At 40.3% G+C, this 18,636-nt stretch overlaps 1 protein-coding gene across 10 annotated transcripts in view; it reads left to right on the forward strand.

Annotated features, from left to right (window-relative positions):
- The window catches only part of lepr (leptin receptor), a 135,754-nt gene that overhangs the window by 103,431 nt on the left and 13,687 nt on the right, over positions 1–18,636 (forward strand). For all 10 annotated transcript variants that reach the window (XM_063064153.1, XM_063064148.1, XM_063064157.1 and 7 more), the window contains 2 exons: positions 6,180–6,281; positions 10,864–10,969. In XM_063064153.1, coding sequence (XP_062920223.1) covers positions 6,180–6,281; positions 10,864–10,969 — 208 coding nt within the window. The remainder of the gene's footprint in view (positions 1–6,179; positions 6,282–10,863; positions 10,970–18,636) is intronic.

An 18,636-nucleotide genomic window follows, 5' to 3' on the forward strand; every position in this document is an offset into this window, starting at 1 on the left:
CAAGAAGCAATTGATGAAGTGGTGGAGTGGGGTTATGATTGGGGATGTAGATTTTCAGTAGACAAAACTCAATCTGTATTTTTTTTACCAGGAAAAGGGTTGAGATAGGGAAGAAGTTAAGGATGTATGGGGTTGAATTAGAAAGGGTTGCATCATTTAAATTTCTGGGAGTTATATTTGATTCACGATTAACATGGGTAGACCATATCAGGAAAGTTGAGGAGAAATGTAAAAAAGTAATAAATGTGATGAGATGTTTGACTGGTAGGGAATGGGGAGCAAGTTGTTCAGCTTTGAAGAGAATGTATGGGGCTTTAGTAAGATCTGTATTGGATTATGGAAATATAGTATCTGGATCAGCAGCTAGGTCTCTTATAAGGAAACTGGATGTGATTCAGGCTCAGGCCTTGAGAGTGTGTAGTGGGGCTTTTAAAACGTCACCAGTGTCAGCCCTACAGGTAGAAATGGGAATAATGCCTTTGGAACTAAGAAGGATGCAACTGATGGCAAACTACTGGGCTAACTTGCAGGGGCACAATGATTCTCACCCTACTAACTGAGTGTTGCAGGAGTGCTGGGAAAATGGGAGGTTTCAGAGGGATACCTTTAGTCGGGTAGGGAATGATATCGCGAAAGAATGTGGAGTGTTTGATCTGAGGATAAGTCCTTCAGTAGTTTATCCGGTTGTAGCTCCATGGAAGCTTGTATGGCCTGACATAGACTGGCATTTGTTAGAGGCAAAAAGGAAAGAAAGATATAAAACAGATTTGGTAAATGCAATTAACTGTCATGTGATGGAAAAGTATAGTGATTATACTCACATTTATACGGATGGTGCGAAGGAACCTGAAACAGGAGTGACAGGGTTTGGGGTGGTAATACCAGCAAAAGAAATTGGAATCAGTAGAAGAACCATCTAATAAGTTAGGGGTGTTTACAGTGGAGATGCTAGCAGTGTTGGTTGCGTTGCAATGGGTGCAGAAAGCCAGACAAGCCAAAGCATTGATATGTTCAGATTCATCCTCAGTTCTAGCAAGTTTAAGGTCTTTTCACACAAACAGTTGGCAAGATGTACTTTATGAAGTCCTTCAGTTAGTTACAAGAATTGCAAATCAGGGAGGTCAGGTAAAATTTCTATGGGTTCCAGCACATGTAGGGGTGAAGGGGAATGAGAGGGTGGATGAGTTGGCAAAGAGGGCGTTAAAGAAAGAAAATGTGGAAATGCACATTAGTATCAGTAAAGCAGAGGTTAAGTGTGTAATCTGGGAAAAAGTCAACCGAATGTGGCAAGAAAGATGGGACAGGGAGGGGAAAGGGAGGCATTTATATCAAATACAAAAGAGTGTTGCAGTTACTAGGGTAGGTAATGGAAACAGAAGAGAGGAAATTGTGTGGACTAGGTTAAGGCTGGGGCATTGTGCATTAAACAAACCATTGAAAATGATAGGGAAACACCAGACAGGATTGTGTGAGGAATGTCAGGGAGTCAGTAGAACATATAGTTTTGTGTTGCAGGAAGTATGGGATACAGAGAGAGATGATGAGAAATAAATTAAGGGAGTTGGGGATGCAGGAATTCACATTAAAAGGGTTGCTGGGCATGGGTGAGAGAGCACAAGTCCGGGTATTTTTAGCGTTTTTAAGGGGTACAGGGGTTTTTTATAGAACTATGACGAATAAACAGGAATAGGATACTAGGATGGTCAAAGATGGGAGGGTGAAGTGTAGGTTTGTATATATATGTGTGTGTGTGTGTGTGTGATTGGGTGAAGAGATTTAGAATGTATGTCTAGTGCACATTCTGGAGCAGAGGGTGGCGGTAATGCACCATTAAGCTGGATGCCAACCGCCGTAAAACAAGATACAGACAGACAGACAGACCTCTGCCCTTTTTCAACTTTTGTAAGTGACGTTTACTAATTCTTGGTCTTTTATTATTCCATATAAAAGATAAAATAATAGAATCAATCCAATCAAAAAACTTCTTAATCAAAAAACAGGGATCTTCTGAAATAAATAGAAAAATTTTGGTAAAATCATCATTTTAACTGTAGGGATATGACCAACAAGTGAAAATGTAAGTGGACTCCATCTACTAAATAAATACTTCATGGAGTCTACCAAGGGAATGAAATTGGCTTTATAAAGATCCTTATATTTTTTAGTGATTATAACACCTAAATATTTAAAAGAATCTGTGACTTTGAAAGGAGTATTATCATATATAGAGACAGATTCATTTAAAGGAAACAATTCACTTTTACTAAAATTTATTTTATATCCTGAAAAATCTCCAAATTCATTGAATAATTTTAGCAAGGCAGGAATCGATTCTTTGGATTAGATACATAAACCAGTAAATCATCAGCATAAAGAGAAATCTTATGAATGGTCTCATTCACAAGCATCCCATGAATATTTTTAGCTTCACAAAGAGCAATAGCAAGGGGTTCTAATATTAAATTAACTAACAAAGAACTTAATGGACAACCTTGTCTTGTCCCCCATGAAAGCTGAAAAAAAGGAGACCTACAGTTGTTAGTGACAACAGTAGCAATAGGAGCTTTATATATCATTCTAATCCAATTATTAAAACTAACACCAAAGCCAAATCTCTCTAAAGCATTAAATAAATATTTCCACTCGACTCGATCGAACGCTTTTTCAGCATTCAAAGAGACGACGCATTGTGGAGTTTTAAAAGAGGATGAATATATAATGTTAAATAGTCTCCGAACATTTGAAAAAGAATAACGACCCTTTATAAAGCCTGTGTGATCTTTAAAAATAATTTTACTTAAAATATTCTCCAATTGATTGGCCATTATCTTTGACAGAATCTTAGCATTGACATTCAATAATGAAATAGGTCTATATGAGGCACAGTCAGTAGGCTCTTTATCCTTTTTAAAAATTAAAGAAATAGAAGCCTCATAGAAAGTAGAGGGTAAATCACCTTTCACAAAAGAATCCTTAAACATTTCCAACATATACGAAGAAAGTAGGGTAATCGGTGGACAGATCTAGGAAAGCTTATGGTTAGTCTGGAATCATTAGAGATGAGTCATTTTGCAGAAGCTGATGTAACAGGTACAGGAAAATGGCTTGATAAGGAAGAAATTAAAACTCGTAGCTAACAGGAAGGTTTTAAAGGACAGGTGGGCAAGACACAAAGCTTGATAAAAGAATTGGGTAACAGAAAAGTTGGGAGAAAGGTTAGTAGAATTTGGCATTCAAGGCTACATAGATGGATGGTGGTTTTGTCAGAACTCACAACTTGGTAGGAAATTTAATTAAAAAGGAATTGTCGTTAGATACTGTCATATCAGTGGAAACAGTCATAATAAGCATAATAAGCATCAAACACTTTGTTTATGAATGTAGGGATAAATGAAAATGTGAAGTTATTGTTGATCCTCTGAAAGAGTGAGATAGCAGTAGTTTGATTTCATGCAAAACAAAACGTAAATGCTTATTTATAAATGTCAAGAGTGACATAATATTGTTCCACTGCAAATAGTAATTCTTTATTCTTTGACAGTGAGGATAATCTATCATTATGTTACTGATTCAAAATGAACCAAAAGGTCTAATATGCATCTTAATATATGCTGCTTTCCCCGTGTGTGTGTGTGTGTGTGTGTGTGTGTGTGTGTGGTAACTTGGCTGAATCTGAATCTCCCACAATAGTGAACTGAAGAGCAACAATTTATAAACCAGCAGCAGAAGATGATAAAGTAGTCCTCTGTGAGGTTTTTAAAACACCAGGAGCCCAAATAATTCATAAAATAACAATATAAACAAACTTAAAGTTGTTGTACACAAGAAGACTTCTTTGCTATAGGCAACAAATATCTATGGATCCAAAGCAGTGGTTACAGAGAACTTACTCTTTCCAGACATTTTTATTATGTGCATTACTTTTTTTTCTCCCATGGGCGAGGCACTTCTATTGTAGGAGGCAAAAGAAACTCAGACCATTCTTATTCACTGACATGTTTCTGGTATATAAAGCTGTTTATAATCTGAACACATAGCCTCAGTTTTGATGTTAACATTTTGGTGAAAGCAGTAACTATAGAGAAAAGGGAAGAATCGAGGGGGAGGGAGAGGGAGAGGGATTTCAGTGGTAGTCTAAAGTGAGTGGTAACAATATCGCCTTACATGCTATCCATCTTTTTTCTACTAATTTATTATTATTATTATTTAGCTAGAGTGATGCTATTGAGTGCCAGCGACCCAGGGGTCAGTTCCGCCACTGCTTGTACATCTTTTGAACATTCTCTCTGTGACTTTGTGGATATCCTCCAGGTGCTCTGGTTTCCTCCCACATTCGAAAGACATACCAGTTAGTAGGTTAATTACTCACGTGGAACTAATTGGGCAGCATGGGCTCGTTGGGCCAGAGGGGTCTGTTATATATATTCCTCTCTCTGTCCCTCTCCCTCTTGCCCCCTCTTTCCCTCCTTCCCTTTTCTCTGTAGTTATTGCTTTCACCAAAATGTTAACATCAAAACTGAGGCTATGTGTTCAGGTTATGCACTGGTTTATATACCAGAAACATATCTGTGAACAGGAGTGGTCTGAATTTCTTTTGCCTCCTGTGATAAAAGTGCCTAGCCCAAAGGAGAGAAAAAAAAATGTATTGCACATATTAAAAATGTCTAGAAAGAGTAAGCTCTTTGTAATCACTGCTTTGTACATCATGCAAAAAGCAAACTTTATAATTGGAAGAAGCCTTTTTGCCAAAAAATTCATGGCACTATTTAAAGAAGAGCAATGGTTTCTTCCATATTAAACCCATGACAATGTAGACTGAAATCAACGGATGTTTCTTGGAGTTATTGTAATGGTATTTAGCTATCCTGTTACTTATCATTAGTATAGTTAGGTGGGGAAAAATTAATTGGCTGTGAAGAGCTTCTGAGAAGGTCAGAAGGCTTCTTCTAAATATAAAGTCTGCCGTTTGTATGACGTGCATTCTTGGCAGGTTGTGTTCAAATTCATGACAGCACCTGTGCCTTTACCCTCAATCTTCTTCCCAATTTAACACGAATCTGGTCATTACTTGCAATTATGTTTGTGGAGGTGTCTACATCTGGAAGAACCAAATTTTCAACTTGAGCAGAGTTTACTTTATGCTCTTAGATTCTAATTGATGTTAAATACCTTGGATGTCATTTTAGAAACGGCCAAACAGCAGCCAAGAATAACTATCTCCAACAAATCAAAAAAAAATCATTAACTTCACCGTGACATTGACTGAAATTGTCCTCCTCAAATTTCCCCTAAATGAATTCTTGGGAATCAGTATTGACTAGAAATTTAACTGGACCAGGCACACACAGCATTAATTCCAAGAGGAGATCAGAGGCTGAGAACTCTGTACCAGCTGACTCACTTCCCAAGTCCCCACTGTGCCCACTCTGCCACCAAAGATTTTCGACCATCTATATGGTAGAACCTTGCAACAGGAATACAGTGCTCTCGCTTTGATAAGTTTGGTTTCATTGACACTCAGATAGAAACTTGACACTAATGGAACAAAGGAGCCTACTTGACTGGCGTCCAAATTCTCTTCATCAATCATATTACTTACATAAACATTATCTTACAGATGAGATGGAATGTATCAGCTATCAGAAACATGTCCTTGCAGAAAATTCACAGACTCCCCAACAGTACCTCCTGGACCTGTGACCTCTATCTAAAAGGCAAGATAACAGCTGTAAGGGGGCATACAAATATGAACTAGGATCTGGAGTTAGCAACTCAGCGTCTCATGCCTCCCCATCATTTAATAACAAAATGTCTGATCTAATTTGAATTTCAACTCTGAATTCCTTTTTACCTACACGTCCCTCCTTTCTTGTCAAGTATCTGTTTACCTCTGTGTAAAAATGTTAAAATTTCCACCTGCAAACTTGCTACTATCTGAGAAGAAATGCTTTCACCTCATGCTTGGGTGACTTCTTTTATTCAACAGGGACTACTGATTCTAGATTTTCACTATGGCCTGGGTGCAGGTAGATGGGACTAAGCAGAAGAACAGGCTGGCAGAGACTAGATGGGCTGAAGGGCCTGTTCCTGTGCTCTAGTTCTCTATAGCTCTATGACACTATAATTGTTGTGCATTAGCACCGCTTTAAGCTTACCATTGCAATGTTTTATCTTTACAGACCATTTTTATCCATCTGTTCAGTACCAACTGACGATATATCCAATTTTCTCTGAAAAGGAAGGACAACCAAGCAGCCTTTATATGAAGATTAAAAATGAAGGTATTATTTAATTTTTTTTAGTGCTGAGTATTTTAATTGGTAACACATACTTGCATAGGAGGAGAAGGTGATGATGGAACATATGAGTACTCAAACATTGTCCAAATAATACAAATTTATTCCAGTGGATTCCTTTACCATATAAAGGCCAAACAGAAGCTAAGAAGCATATCCTCTGGTCTTTTACTGCACTTGCATTATTTGATTCAACATCCACACTGTAAAGACCTGATTTCATTCCCTCTCCTACTGTTCAGTGGGTCCTCCCTTTCTTTCATTCTCTCAATAAACATTTGACCAGTGTTTTCAAAATTGTAATTGTTAGACCTTAGCCCTTATTTCATTTACAGTCCAATACAGAATTGGTATGATAAATAATTTTTAAGGCGATGGGCAGTTTTTAAAAATTTCTCCCATTCTGATAACTAAGCTGCTGCTTTTGTTTCATTATTGACTCAATGACACATACGCTCAGTGGCCACTTTATTACGTGTCTCCTGTACCTAATAAAGAGGACAATGCTTCTGTAGCCCATCCACTTCAAGGTTCGATGTGTTGTGCATTCAGAGATGCCTTTCTGCACATCATTGTAACATGTGGTTATATGAGTCCTGTTGCCTTCCTGTCAGCTTCAACCCAGTCAGGCCATTCTCCTTTGTCCTCTCTGATGAGCAAGGCATTTTTGCTCATAGAAATACTGCTCTGGATTTTTTTTTTGCATTGTTCTCTATAAACTCTAGAGACTGTTTTGCATGAAAATCCCAAGAGATCAGCGGTTTCTGGGATACTCAAACCACCCTGTCTGGCACCAATAATCATTCTATAGTCAAAGTCACTTAGATCACATTTCTTTCCTTTTCTGGTGTTTAGTCTGAACAACAACTGAACATGTCTGTATGCTCTAATGCATTGAGCTGCTGCTACATGATTGGCTGATTAGAAATTTGCATTAGCGAGCAGATGTACAGGTGTACCTGATAAAGTGGCTACTGAGGGTATTTTCAACTGTACATCAACAGAGTTTGAGACTCGGTGCCTCTCATGGAGATCTAATCCATGTAATCCTGAAGTCAAACTTGACAGGACTTGGTAAGATTTCTGAGTTTATTTAAGTGTGGTTTAATTTAACCATGCTTGTTTAGAATATTTCCAGAATTGCCAAGAGGAAATGGTGCCCAAGTGCAACATAGTACTAGGGGCAGAGAAATTATTTTTTGAATTTCCCCCTATCCCTTCCAACAACTCTTCTATATTCCACCTTTGGGCTGAAGGTTTATTTCTTCGTTGCTTTCTTCACCCAAGATTTTGATATTAAGGACCAATATCAATTCATGACTGCGTCATTATGATAAAACATTGCCTGAATGTTGTCTCGGTCTTGGTGCATTAGAAGCAAACATGTTAATGTATGCCACTGCTGCATGCTGCAAGATTCAGACAACATTTCAGGCATGTGCTGATAAGAACAAGATATGACTGATGACACAAAAGTAACAAACAATCATTTCTTAAAAAAGAGAGTCTAAACAGCTATCCCTAATTTTCAATAGCATTTCTATTGCTCAGCCCTGCTTTGACCAGAAATGGAATCGGACTGGCCTGTTAAATACTGTAGCTACCAGAGCAACAGAGTCTGAGTATCTTGTGCAAATGTTGTGAGCAGATTTGGCCTCATATCTAAGAAAGGCTTTGGAGAGGGTCCAGAGGAGGTTTATGAGAATGATCCTGGGAATGAGGAGCATTTGATGGCTCTGGGCCTGCACTCACTGGTGTTCAGAATAATGTGCGAGGTGGGGGTGGGGGTGGTTTCATTCAAAGGCCTGGATAGAGTGAACATAGAACATACAAATCTACAGCACTTACAGGCCATTCAGCCCACAATGTTGTGCTGACCATGTAACCTATAGAAACTGCCTAGAATTTCCCTAGCACATAGCCCTCTATTTTTCTAAGCTCCATGTACCTATCTAAGAGGCTCTTAAAGGACCCTATTGTATCTGCTTCCACCACTGCCATCAGCAGTGCATTCCACACACCCACCACTCTGTGTGGAAAAACTTACCCCTGACATCCCCTCAGTACCCATTTCCAAGCACCTTAAATCTATGCCTCCTTATGTTAGCCATTTCAGCCCTGGGAAGAAGCCTCTGGCTATCCACATGATCAATGCCCTCAACATCTTATACACCTCGATCAGGTTACCGGTCATCCTCCTTTGCTCCAAGGAGAAAAGGCCAAGTTCACTCAACCTATTCTCATAAGGTACACCCTCCATTCCGGGCAACATCCTTGTAAACCTCCTCTGCACTCTCTCTATAGTATCCACATCCTTCCTGTGGTGAGGTGATCGGCACTGAGATGTGGAGAAGATGTTTCCAATAATGTGAGAGTCTAGGATCAGGGGCACAGTCTCAGAATGGAAAGATGTCCCTTTAGAACAGAGATGGGGAGGAATTTCTTTCACCAGAGGGTGGTGATTCTGTAAAATTCATTGCCACAAATAGTTGTGGAGGCCAAGTCATTGGATATATTTAAAGTGGAGTCAGATAGGGTTAGACCATAAGACATAGGAGCAGATTAGGCCATTCATCCAATCAAGTTTGCTCCGCCAATCTGTCATGGCTGATCTGAGATCTCATTCAACCCCATACACCTTCTCCCCATATCCTTTGATGCCCTGATCAATCAGGAATCTATCAACATCTGCTTTAAATATACCCACAGACTTGGCCTCCACTGCAGTCTGTGGCAGAGCATTCCACAGATTCACTACTCTCTGACTAAGAAGAATTCCTCCTTACCTCTGTTCTAAATGGTCGCCCCTCAATTTTGAGGCTGTGCCCTCTGGTTCTGGATACCCCCACTAGAGGAAACATCCTCTCCACATCCACTTTATCTAGTCATTTCACATTTGGTAGGTTTCAATGAGATTCCCCTTCTAAATTCTTCTAAATTCCAGTGAGTACAGGCCCAAAGCTGCCAAATGCTCCTCATATGTTAACCCCTTCATTCCTGGAATCATCCTCGTGAACCTCCTCTGGACTCTCTCCAACGACAACACATCCTTTCTGAGATATGGGGCCCAAAACTGTTGACAATACTCCAAGTGCAGCCTGACTAGTGTTTTATAAAGCCTCAGCGTTATCTCCTTGCTTTTATATTCTATTCCCCTTGAAATAAATGCCAACATTTCATTTGCCAACATGATTTTTGATTAGTAAGCACGTTCAAGGTTGTGGGGAGAAAGGCAGGAGAACGAGGTTGAGAGGGGGAATAGTCAAACTTGATTGAATGGCAGAGCAGACTTGATGGTCCGACTTACCTAATTCTGCTCCCACTGTGTGTCTTATGGTCTTAGGGTCTCACCTCCTAATACCCAAAACAAGCCCACCATCTGGGAAGGACATCATGAATGTGATAGAAACTCTCCACTTATTTAGACAGGCATGGTGATAACAACACTCACAAACCTCATCTTTATCCAGGACTAAGCAGCCCATCAGGTGTGAAGATAGCACTGAAAGATATAGGAAAGCTTTCTTAGAATATGATTCTGAGTTGCAGGCTGGAAACGAGCCCACAGAGATAGTCTTTGTGGCCGAGTCACACGGTTGATTCAAGTGATTTTAATGGACAGCCAGGACCACACCAGTTCCAAAGGGATTAGGCTGCATATCAACTGCATTTGAAAGGCAGGAGGTGACTTTATGGGAGACATCTAGGCTCAGAATGCCCAGGGTTGTAATTAGGTGCAATCCCTTGAAGCCATTCATGTCTTAAGTGCAGGAGAGAAGAGCATGTAACATTGTAAGCATTAGTGACATGATTCATCCTGTGAATATATATTCCTTTTTGTGACAATATGATGTGCCCTTATGACTCATAGCATGGTATTATGTAGTCTATAGCTTTGCATTAGCTGCTAATGTTCTTTAAATGTTGCTTGAACCTGATGTAACTCCTCTATTCAGCAATAATACGAGGTCTTTCTAGAAAGATCTTTTTTTTTCTTCTTAAGTCACTGGTTTACTGTGACTTGAACAGAATTCAGCAACCTTCTGAATCAGAATCGGGCTTATTATCACTGACAAATGGAATGGAAGTTCTTTTGTGGCAGCCGTACAGTGAAAGACATGAAATTACTGAAAATTACAATAAAGATGAAATGCAGTAGTGCAAAAGAGAGATAGTGAGGTAGTGTTCATGGACACCTCACATTGCTTGTGTGGGACGTAAATTTGGCATTGTGTCACACCACAGCACAGCTTTTTCCTTATTTGGTCACAGGATCAGAAACTAGAAACAGAAGCTGATCATTAATAATGGACACTGATGTGAGTTGGTGCACTCAGCTGCCTTCTTCAGCTATCAGATTACCTCCAATGCACACTCGAGACTGAACCGTAAACCTTAAGCTCTGAAGAACAAGGTAGCACTTACCCAGCCAAACAATAGAAAAAAAAACACCTATTTTCATTTAATAACGACAGCCCACTATATTACTCATGCTATGAGTGCATTTGTATAGACCTTTCTGTAACAGTTTAAAAAATGACACCAGAAATCCTATTTTTTCTTTCAGGAGAAGTGACACGAGCCAACAATGACGGAATGCAGAATGTCATTCTACCACTCGTATTTTTATCCTCGGTTTTATTGATTGGAATCTTTTTGATATCCAAGCAAAGGTATGTTTTCATATCTATTAGATTTAGGAATGTTAAAACTCATCAGAATGACTTGCTAAAGTTGTTTCTTTTCCCAATGTGATTTAAAGAATGCTTCAGAGATGATCTGAGTCACCATGCTGACAAATTCTTAATTTTTCAAATAGTACGTTTGAAGTAAAGCTCAGAAATGGGTTTGGAGATTGGAGTTTTGCAGCAATTAAAACAAAATCATTATTAATTTAACTTGAAAATGAGGCTTTTAAATACATCTGCAGTTTGCAGTTGTGCAGTGAGTATGACAAGGTAGCAGAATGAGCAGTTAATTGTACTCTCACAATCACAGGCCAAAACAGACCACACAATAAAGGTAGGGCTTCCTTCTGTTGCTCACGTTCTGAGAACAAATATTATTGAGAAAACAGCAGAAAAATGTCATGCAAAATGTAATTAAAAGCACAAGTTTTACTGTATCGGGAACGTCCTGTACTCAGAAGGACTGGATCATTCCAGCACCCTCTGCCTACTGTCACAACAGATCCACAGCAGATGCCATTTCATTGGCTCTTTACTCAGTCCTGGAACATTTGGACAACATCAGGATGCTCTTTATTGACTACAGCTCGGCATTCAATACTATCATCCCCTCAAAACAAATCAATAAGCTTCAAGACTTTTGCCTCAATATCTCCCTGTGCAATTGGATCCTCGATATCTTCACTTGCAGATCCAAGTCAATGCAGATTGGCAAAAAATTCTCCTCCAAAATCTCCATTAGCACGGGGGCACCACAAAGCTGTGTGCTTTAGCCCCACTTTACTTAGTTCATACTTATGATTGTTAGGCTAAGCACAGCTCCAATGCCATTTTTTTTAGATTATGAGGACACGCAGTCTTCTTTTATTGTCATTTAGTAACACATGCATTAAAAAATGATACAATGTTCCTCCAGAATGATATCACAGAAACACAAGACAAACCAAGACTAAAAAAAACTGACAAAAACCACATAATTATAACATATAGTTACAACAGTGCAAAGCAATACTCTAATTTGATGAAGAGCAGACCATGGGCACGGTAAAAAAAAGTGTCAAAGTCTCTTGAAAGTCCCATCATCTCACGCAGACGGTAGAAAGGAGAAACTCTCCCTGCCATGAGCTTCCAGTGCTGCAAACTTGCCGATGCAGCACCCCGGAAGCACCTGACCACAGCCGACTCTTGAGTCTGTCCGAAAACTTCGAGCCTCCGACCAGCCCTCCGACACCAAGCACCGAGCACCATCTCTGCTGAGCGCTTCGACTCCAGCCCCGGCAACAGACAATAGGTAAAGCCGAGGATTTGGGGCCTTCCCCTCCGGAGATTCTCAATCGCACAGTAGCAGCAGCAGTGAAGCGGGCATTTCAGAAGCTTCTCCAGATGTTCCTCCATGCTTCTCACGTCTGTCTCCATCAAATCAGGATTGTGCACGGCCCCTATTTAACAAATACAATATCACTTCAGAGCTATTAAAAACTATTTAAGTTTGCTGGTGACAAAGCTGATGAAATAAAGGTTATGACAAATTAGCATGTAAGAGGGAGATTGACAATCTTTCTGAGTGATGCCAAAACAACCTCTCACTCAATGTCAGCAAGATCAAGGAGCTGATTATTGACTTCAGGAGGAGGAAACTAGAGGTCCATGAACTACTTCTCATTAGGAATCAAAGGTGGAGAGAGTCAACGATTTTAAATGGCTTGGAATTATCATTTCAGAGGATCTGTCCTTGGTCCAGCACATAAGTGCCATTGCAATAAAAGCATAGAAGTGCCTCTACTTCCTTAGAAGTTTGCAGGCATTCAGTACAACATCTAAAACTTTGACAAACTTCGGTAGATGGATGGTGAAAAGTATATTGGCTATATTGCGTCACGGCCCAGTATGGAAACACCAATGCCCTTGAATGGAAAATCCTATAAAAAGTAGTGGATATGGTCCAGTCCATCATGAGGAAATTCCTCCCCAACACTGAGCACATCTACAAGGAGCACTGTCGCAGGAAAGCAGCATCCATCATCCAGGAACCCCGCCATCCAGGCCACGCTCTCTTCTTGCTGTTGGAGGAACAGGAACCTCAGGACCCACCTCACTAGTTCCAGCAACAGTTATTATCCCTCAGTTCTCAGGCTCTTGTGCCAGAGGTAATAACTTCACTCAACTTCACTTGCCCCATCACTGAACTGTTCCCACAACATCTGGACTCACTTTCAAGGACTCCTTATATCATTTTCTCGATACTTATTGCTTGCTTATTTATTTATTATTATTATTTCTTTCTTTTTGTATTTGCAGTTTGTTGTCTTTTGCAGACTGGTTGTTTGTCCATTCTGTGGATTTTCATTGATTCGATTGTGTTTCTTGGATTTACTGTGTATGCTTGTGAGAAAATGAATCTCAGTGTGGTATATGGTGACATATATGTACTTGGAGCTTTGTAGCTGTTCCAATGAATTCAATAAAATTAAGACTAATCTGAATCATGGTCTAAACTCCATCAGAATTGAGAATCTGATGTATTATCACTGGCTTTGTGATGAAATTTGTTGTGTAGTGGCAGAAGTACAGTGCAAAGATAAAAAAAATACTATAAATTACATGAATAGTATATTAAAAAAAAGGAATAGTGAAGTACTGTTCATGGGTTTCATGGACTGTTCAGAAATGTGATGGCGGAGGGGAAGATGCTGTTCCTGAATCGATGCACATGAGTCTTCAGGTTCATGTATTTCCTCCCTGGGAAGAGAGCAGGTCCTGGATGGTGAGTGTCACTAATAACGTGTGCCTCCTTCTTCAGGCACCATCTCTTGAAAATGTCCTTGATGGCAGTGAGGGTTACACCCATGATAGTTACCATCACTTTGTATTCCTAGATTAACAAAAATCCTATTAAGTTCAGATTTAAAATTACTGAGCTAGCATCAATGACTTTCTGTGCAAAACAGCTGATCACTTCCAACACCCCTTGCTTAATTTCCCTCCTAAAAGGTGTGTCTCTGATTTTCATGTATGAGCCTGTGCTTTCTATACCCTTATCCACTGAGAAATGTTCTCTTCCATCTGCACTAACAATTCTTTTCAAAATCCTAAAGCATTGAGTTGATCAACAATGTTCCAGTTTACGTGACCCCCTTCTCATAACCAAGGTAACATCCTGGTGAATCCAGCCAGTATATCCTTGCTAAAGTTTCGTAACCAGAATTGTACTCTTGTGCACAAACACTTGTATGCATCGGGAGCAAGAGGAGGCCTTTTGGCTCTTGAACCCTGCAGTCTGATTTAATAACATCGAGACTGATCTCAATTCTCTATCCATGAATGTGCAATAACCTTTCACTTTCCTGCCTTTCATGCATCCATCTACTTCTGCCTTAAAAATACCCGATGATTGGCTTTACTTCCTTTACGAGAATTCTAAAGATTCATAATCCTCTGAGGGGAAAAAGAACACTTCTTCTCTGTCCTAAATGAGTGAGTCTTTATTGTTAAACAACAACCCCTAGTTCTAAATTCTCTCACATGGGAAAAAAAACATCCTTCCACGTTCACCATATCAAGTCTTATGGGGCAGTGGTCCCCAACCTCCGGGCCGCGGACCGATACATTGCTATGAAGAATGCAGTGGTGCAGTGGTAGCCAGAATGCACCCAGCACATCTTTAAGAAAGAAGCCAAAAAAAAACGAGTTAATTAATTAGGTGCTGCCCGGATGCTATCATGCCCCTCTCATTAGCCTAGCCTGTCCATCCTTTCCTTAAAAGGCAACTTGACTGTTCTAAAGGATCGGAGAAAACTACAGAAATGTGTAAACTCACCCATGTCCATCATGGGCACTAGCCTCCCCAGCATCGAGTACACCTGCAAACGGCAATGCCTCAAGAAAGTGACATCCATCATTTAGGACCCCCATCACCCAGGGCATGCTCTCTTCTTATTGTTATCATCAAGGAGGAGGTACAGGAGCCTGAAGTATATGCTTATTGTTTCAGGAGCAACTTTTTCCCCTTTGCCATCAGATTTCTGAATGGACAATGAATACAACCTCACTATTTTTTGCTCTCTTTTTTGCACAGCTTTTTAAATTTATTTTTATGTACAGTATAAAAATATTATGTATTGTAAACACGAGGAAATCTGCAGATGCTGGAATTTCAAGCAACACACATAAAATTTGCTGGTGAACGCAGCAGGCCAGGCAGCATCTCTAGGAAGAGGTACAGCCGACGTTTTGGGCCGAGACCCTTCATCAGGACTAACTGAAAGAAGAGCTAGTAAGATGCCCCGTCTCCCCTCGTACCTCATCCGTTATTTATTTATTTATATACACACATTCATTCTCTCTCTCTCCTTTTTCTCCCTCTGTCCCTCTCACTATACCCCTTGCCCATCCTCTGGGCTTCCCCCACTCCCTCTTTTCCTTCTCCCTGGGCCTCCTATCCCATGCTCCTCTCATATCCCTTTTGCCAATCAACTGTCCAGCTCTTGGCTCCATCCCTCCCTCTCCTGTCTTCTCCTATCATTTTGGATCTGCCCCTCCCCCTCCCACTTTCAAATCTCTTACTAGTTCTTCTTTTAGTTAGTCCTGACGAAGAGTCTCGGCCCGAAATTTCAACTGTACCTCTTCCTAGAGATGCTGCCTGGCCTGCTGCGTTCACCAGCAACTTTTATGCGTGTTGCTTATGTATTGCAATGTACTGTTGCCACAAAAAACAACAAAATTTCATGACATATGCCTGTGATGTTAAACCTGATTCTGGATACTGATTCTAAACATTACACTAATAAACCTTCTCAGAACTACTTTAAACTTCAAAGTAAATTTATTATTAAAGTACATACGTAGATGTGTTGAATGGTTGGGAGGGCTTACCTGTGATGGACTGGGCCGAATCCACAACTTTCTATAGGGTTTTCCATTCAAAGTCATTGGCTGTGATGCAGCCAATCAATACACTCCCCACTACATACCTATAGAGATCTGTCAAAATTTTAGATGTCATGTTGAATCTTCGCAAACTCCTGAGGAAGCCGAGTGGCAGCTATGTTTTCTTCACAATTGCACTTGCTTGAAGGGTCCAGGACAGGTCCTCTGAAATAGTAACACCCAGGATTTTAAAGTTGCTAACCCACTCTATTTCCGATCCTCCACTGAGGACTGGGTCATGCCCTCTGGTTTCCGACTCCTGAAGTCTATAATCAGTTCCTTAGTCTTGCTGAAATTGAGTGAGAGGTTGTTATTACTTTACTTTATACTTTATTGTCGCCAAACAATTGATATTAGAGCGTACAATCATCACAGCGATATTTGATTCTGTTCTTCGTGCTCCCTAGAGTACAAATCGATAGTAAATATTAAACATTTAAATTATAAATCATAAATAGAAAATAGAAAAGGGGAAGTAAGGTGGTGCAAAATAAACCGAGAGGCAGGTCCAGATATTGGGAGGGTATGGCCTAGGTCCGGGTCAGGATCCGTTCAGCAGTCTTATCACAGTTGGAAAGAAGCTGTTCCCAAATCTGGCTGTACGAGTCTTCAAGCTCCTGAGCCTTCTCCCGGAGGGAAGAGGGACGAAAAGTCTGTTGGCTGGGTGGGTCGTGTCCTTGATTATCCTGACAGCACTGCTCCACAGCGTGCAGTGTAAAGTGAGTCCAAGGATGGAAGATTGGTTTGTGTGATGCGCTGGGCTGTGTTCACGATCTTCTGCAGCTTCTTTCGGTCTTGGACAGAGCAACTTCCATACCAGGTTGTGATGCACCCTAGAAGAATGCTTTCTATGGTGCATCTATAAAAATTAGTGAGGGTTTTAGGGGACAGGCCAAATTTCTTTAGCTTTCTCAGGAAGTAAAGGAGCTGGTGGGCCTTCTTGGCAGTAGACTCTGCTTGGTTGGACCAAGTCAGGTCATTTGTGATATTGACCCTGAGGAACTTAAAGCTTTTGACCTGTTCCACTTGCACACCACCAATTTAAATGGGTTTGTGTGGTCTGCGACTCCTGGAAGTCAACAACCAATTCCTTCGTCTTGCTGACGTTGAGGGATAGGTTATTGTCTTCGCACCGTGCCACCAGGTTCTTTATTTCCTCTCTGTACTCAAACTCATCATTACCCGAGATACGGCCTACAATTGTGGTGTCATCAGCAAACTTATATATTGAGTTCGATGGAAACTTGGCTACACAATCACAGGTGTACAGTGAGTACAGCAGGGGGCTGAGTACACAGCCTTGTGGGGCGCCAGTCCTCAGAGTGATTGTCGAGGAGAGCTTGTCCCCTATTTTTACAGCCTGGGTCCTGTCTGTGAGGAAGTTGAAGATCCAGCTGGTATTATGACACCACTCAGCCAGAATTTCAGTCTCCCTGCAGTATGCTGATTCATCAGCAACTTTGATTTGGCCCACAACAGTGGTGTCATCAACAAACTGGAATGTGGTATTGAAGCATTGCTTAGCCACATCGTCATAAGTGTAAAGCAAGTAGAGCAGAGGCTAAGCACGTGACCCTGTGGTGCACCTCTGCTGATGGAGATCGTAGAGGAAGTGTTATTGTCAATCCGAACTAAATGGGTCTGCAAGTGAGGAAGTCGAGTATACAATTTCACAAGGAGGTATTGAGTGCATTAATATCATTTCCTTAAATAAGGAAACCAAAACTATACTTAATATTCCAGATATATTGTCTTGTCAATGCCCTGCATTATGGATAACATTCTTACCTTTGTATTCAGGTTTTCAACCAATGGACAATACCATTATTACCTTTCCAATTACTCCCTATTCCTGTAGCAGGACATCCCCTTCCCTTGGCATCATAAAACTCGGTAATCTCTCACCAGTAAGATAACATGCTTTCTTAGTTTTCTTGACCAAATGTACACCATTACCTTCCCAACCCTCCCACATTATACTCAATTTGCTCTTTTATTCTATATTTCAGATACTAATGGCTTCCTATCTATCACATGTACCTGACCTATTATCTTAAGGAAGTTGTGAGTGTGCAATCCAAACCCCTCTGTTCCTCTACTCTTTGTACTCTATTATGCATTCAAATACCTTGCTTGCCTTTTCCAAACATATTGCCTCACTTCCCAGGGCTGAATTCCATTTGCAGTCCTTTTCAAATTTCTGAATAGTTCATGAACGCCACCTCACTATCCCTCTTTTGCAGTATTTATTTTAACTTTTAGTCATTTTCAAACGTTGTGAACTGTACCGATGCCACTAACAACCTTTGTCAGTGAGAATAAACCTGATTATGACGTTTATCTATTCTGTTACTTATCTATTACTGTCTTTCTGCAATCTACAGCTCCAACACTCCTAATGTTGGTATCATCATACCCTTCTATCCATGATTCAACATTTAATCTGAATCATTGATAGAAAAACAGATTTGGTGTTTCAATACCCTAACATCTCTATACTTACCTGTTGCGAAAACTCTCACTGAGCTATACACTTTGCTCTCCGCCACTTGAGTTCACTTTGAATTCATCTTGCCACTTTCCTTGGAATCCTATGGTCTAATCATCACCTATTGTGAACTTCTCAAAAAAAAAACAATTGTTATTCAGCCATAACTTTTTCTCAAGTCTATACTGACTGTTCTTGATGAACTAGTGTTTTTCCAAATAATGTGCCAAAGATGCTA

This window comes from Mobula hypostoma, chromosome 12 (genome assembly GCF_963921235.1).
Source record: "Mobula hypostoma chromosome 12, sMobHyp1.1, whole genome shotgun sequence".
In the NCBI taxonomy this organism is placed as follows: domain Eukaryota; kingdom Metazoa; phylum Chordata; class Chondrichthyes; order Myliobatiformes; family Myliobatidae; genus Mobula; species Mobula hypostoma.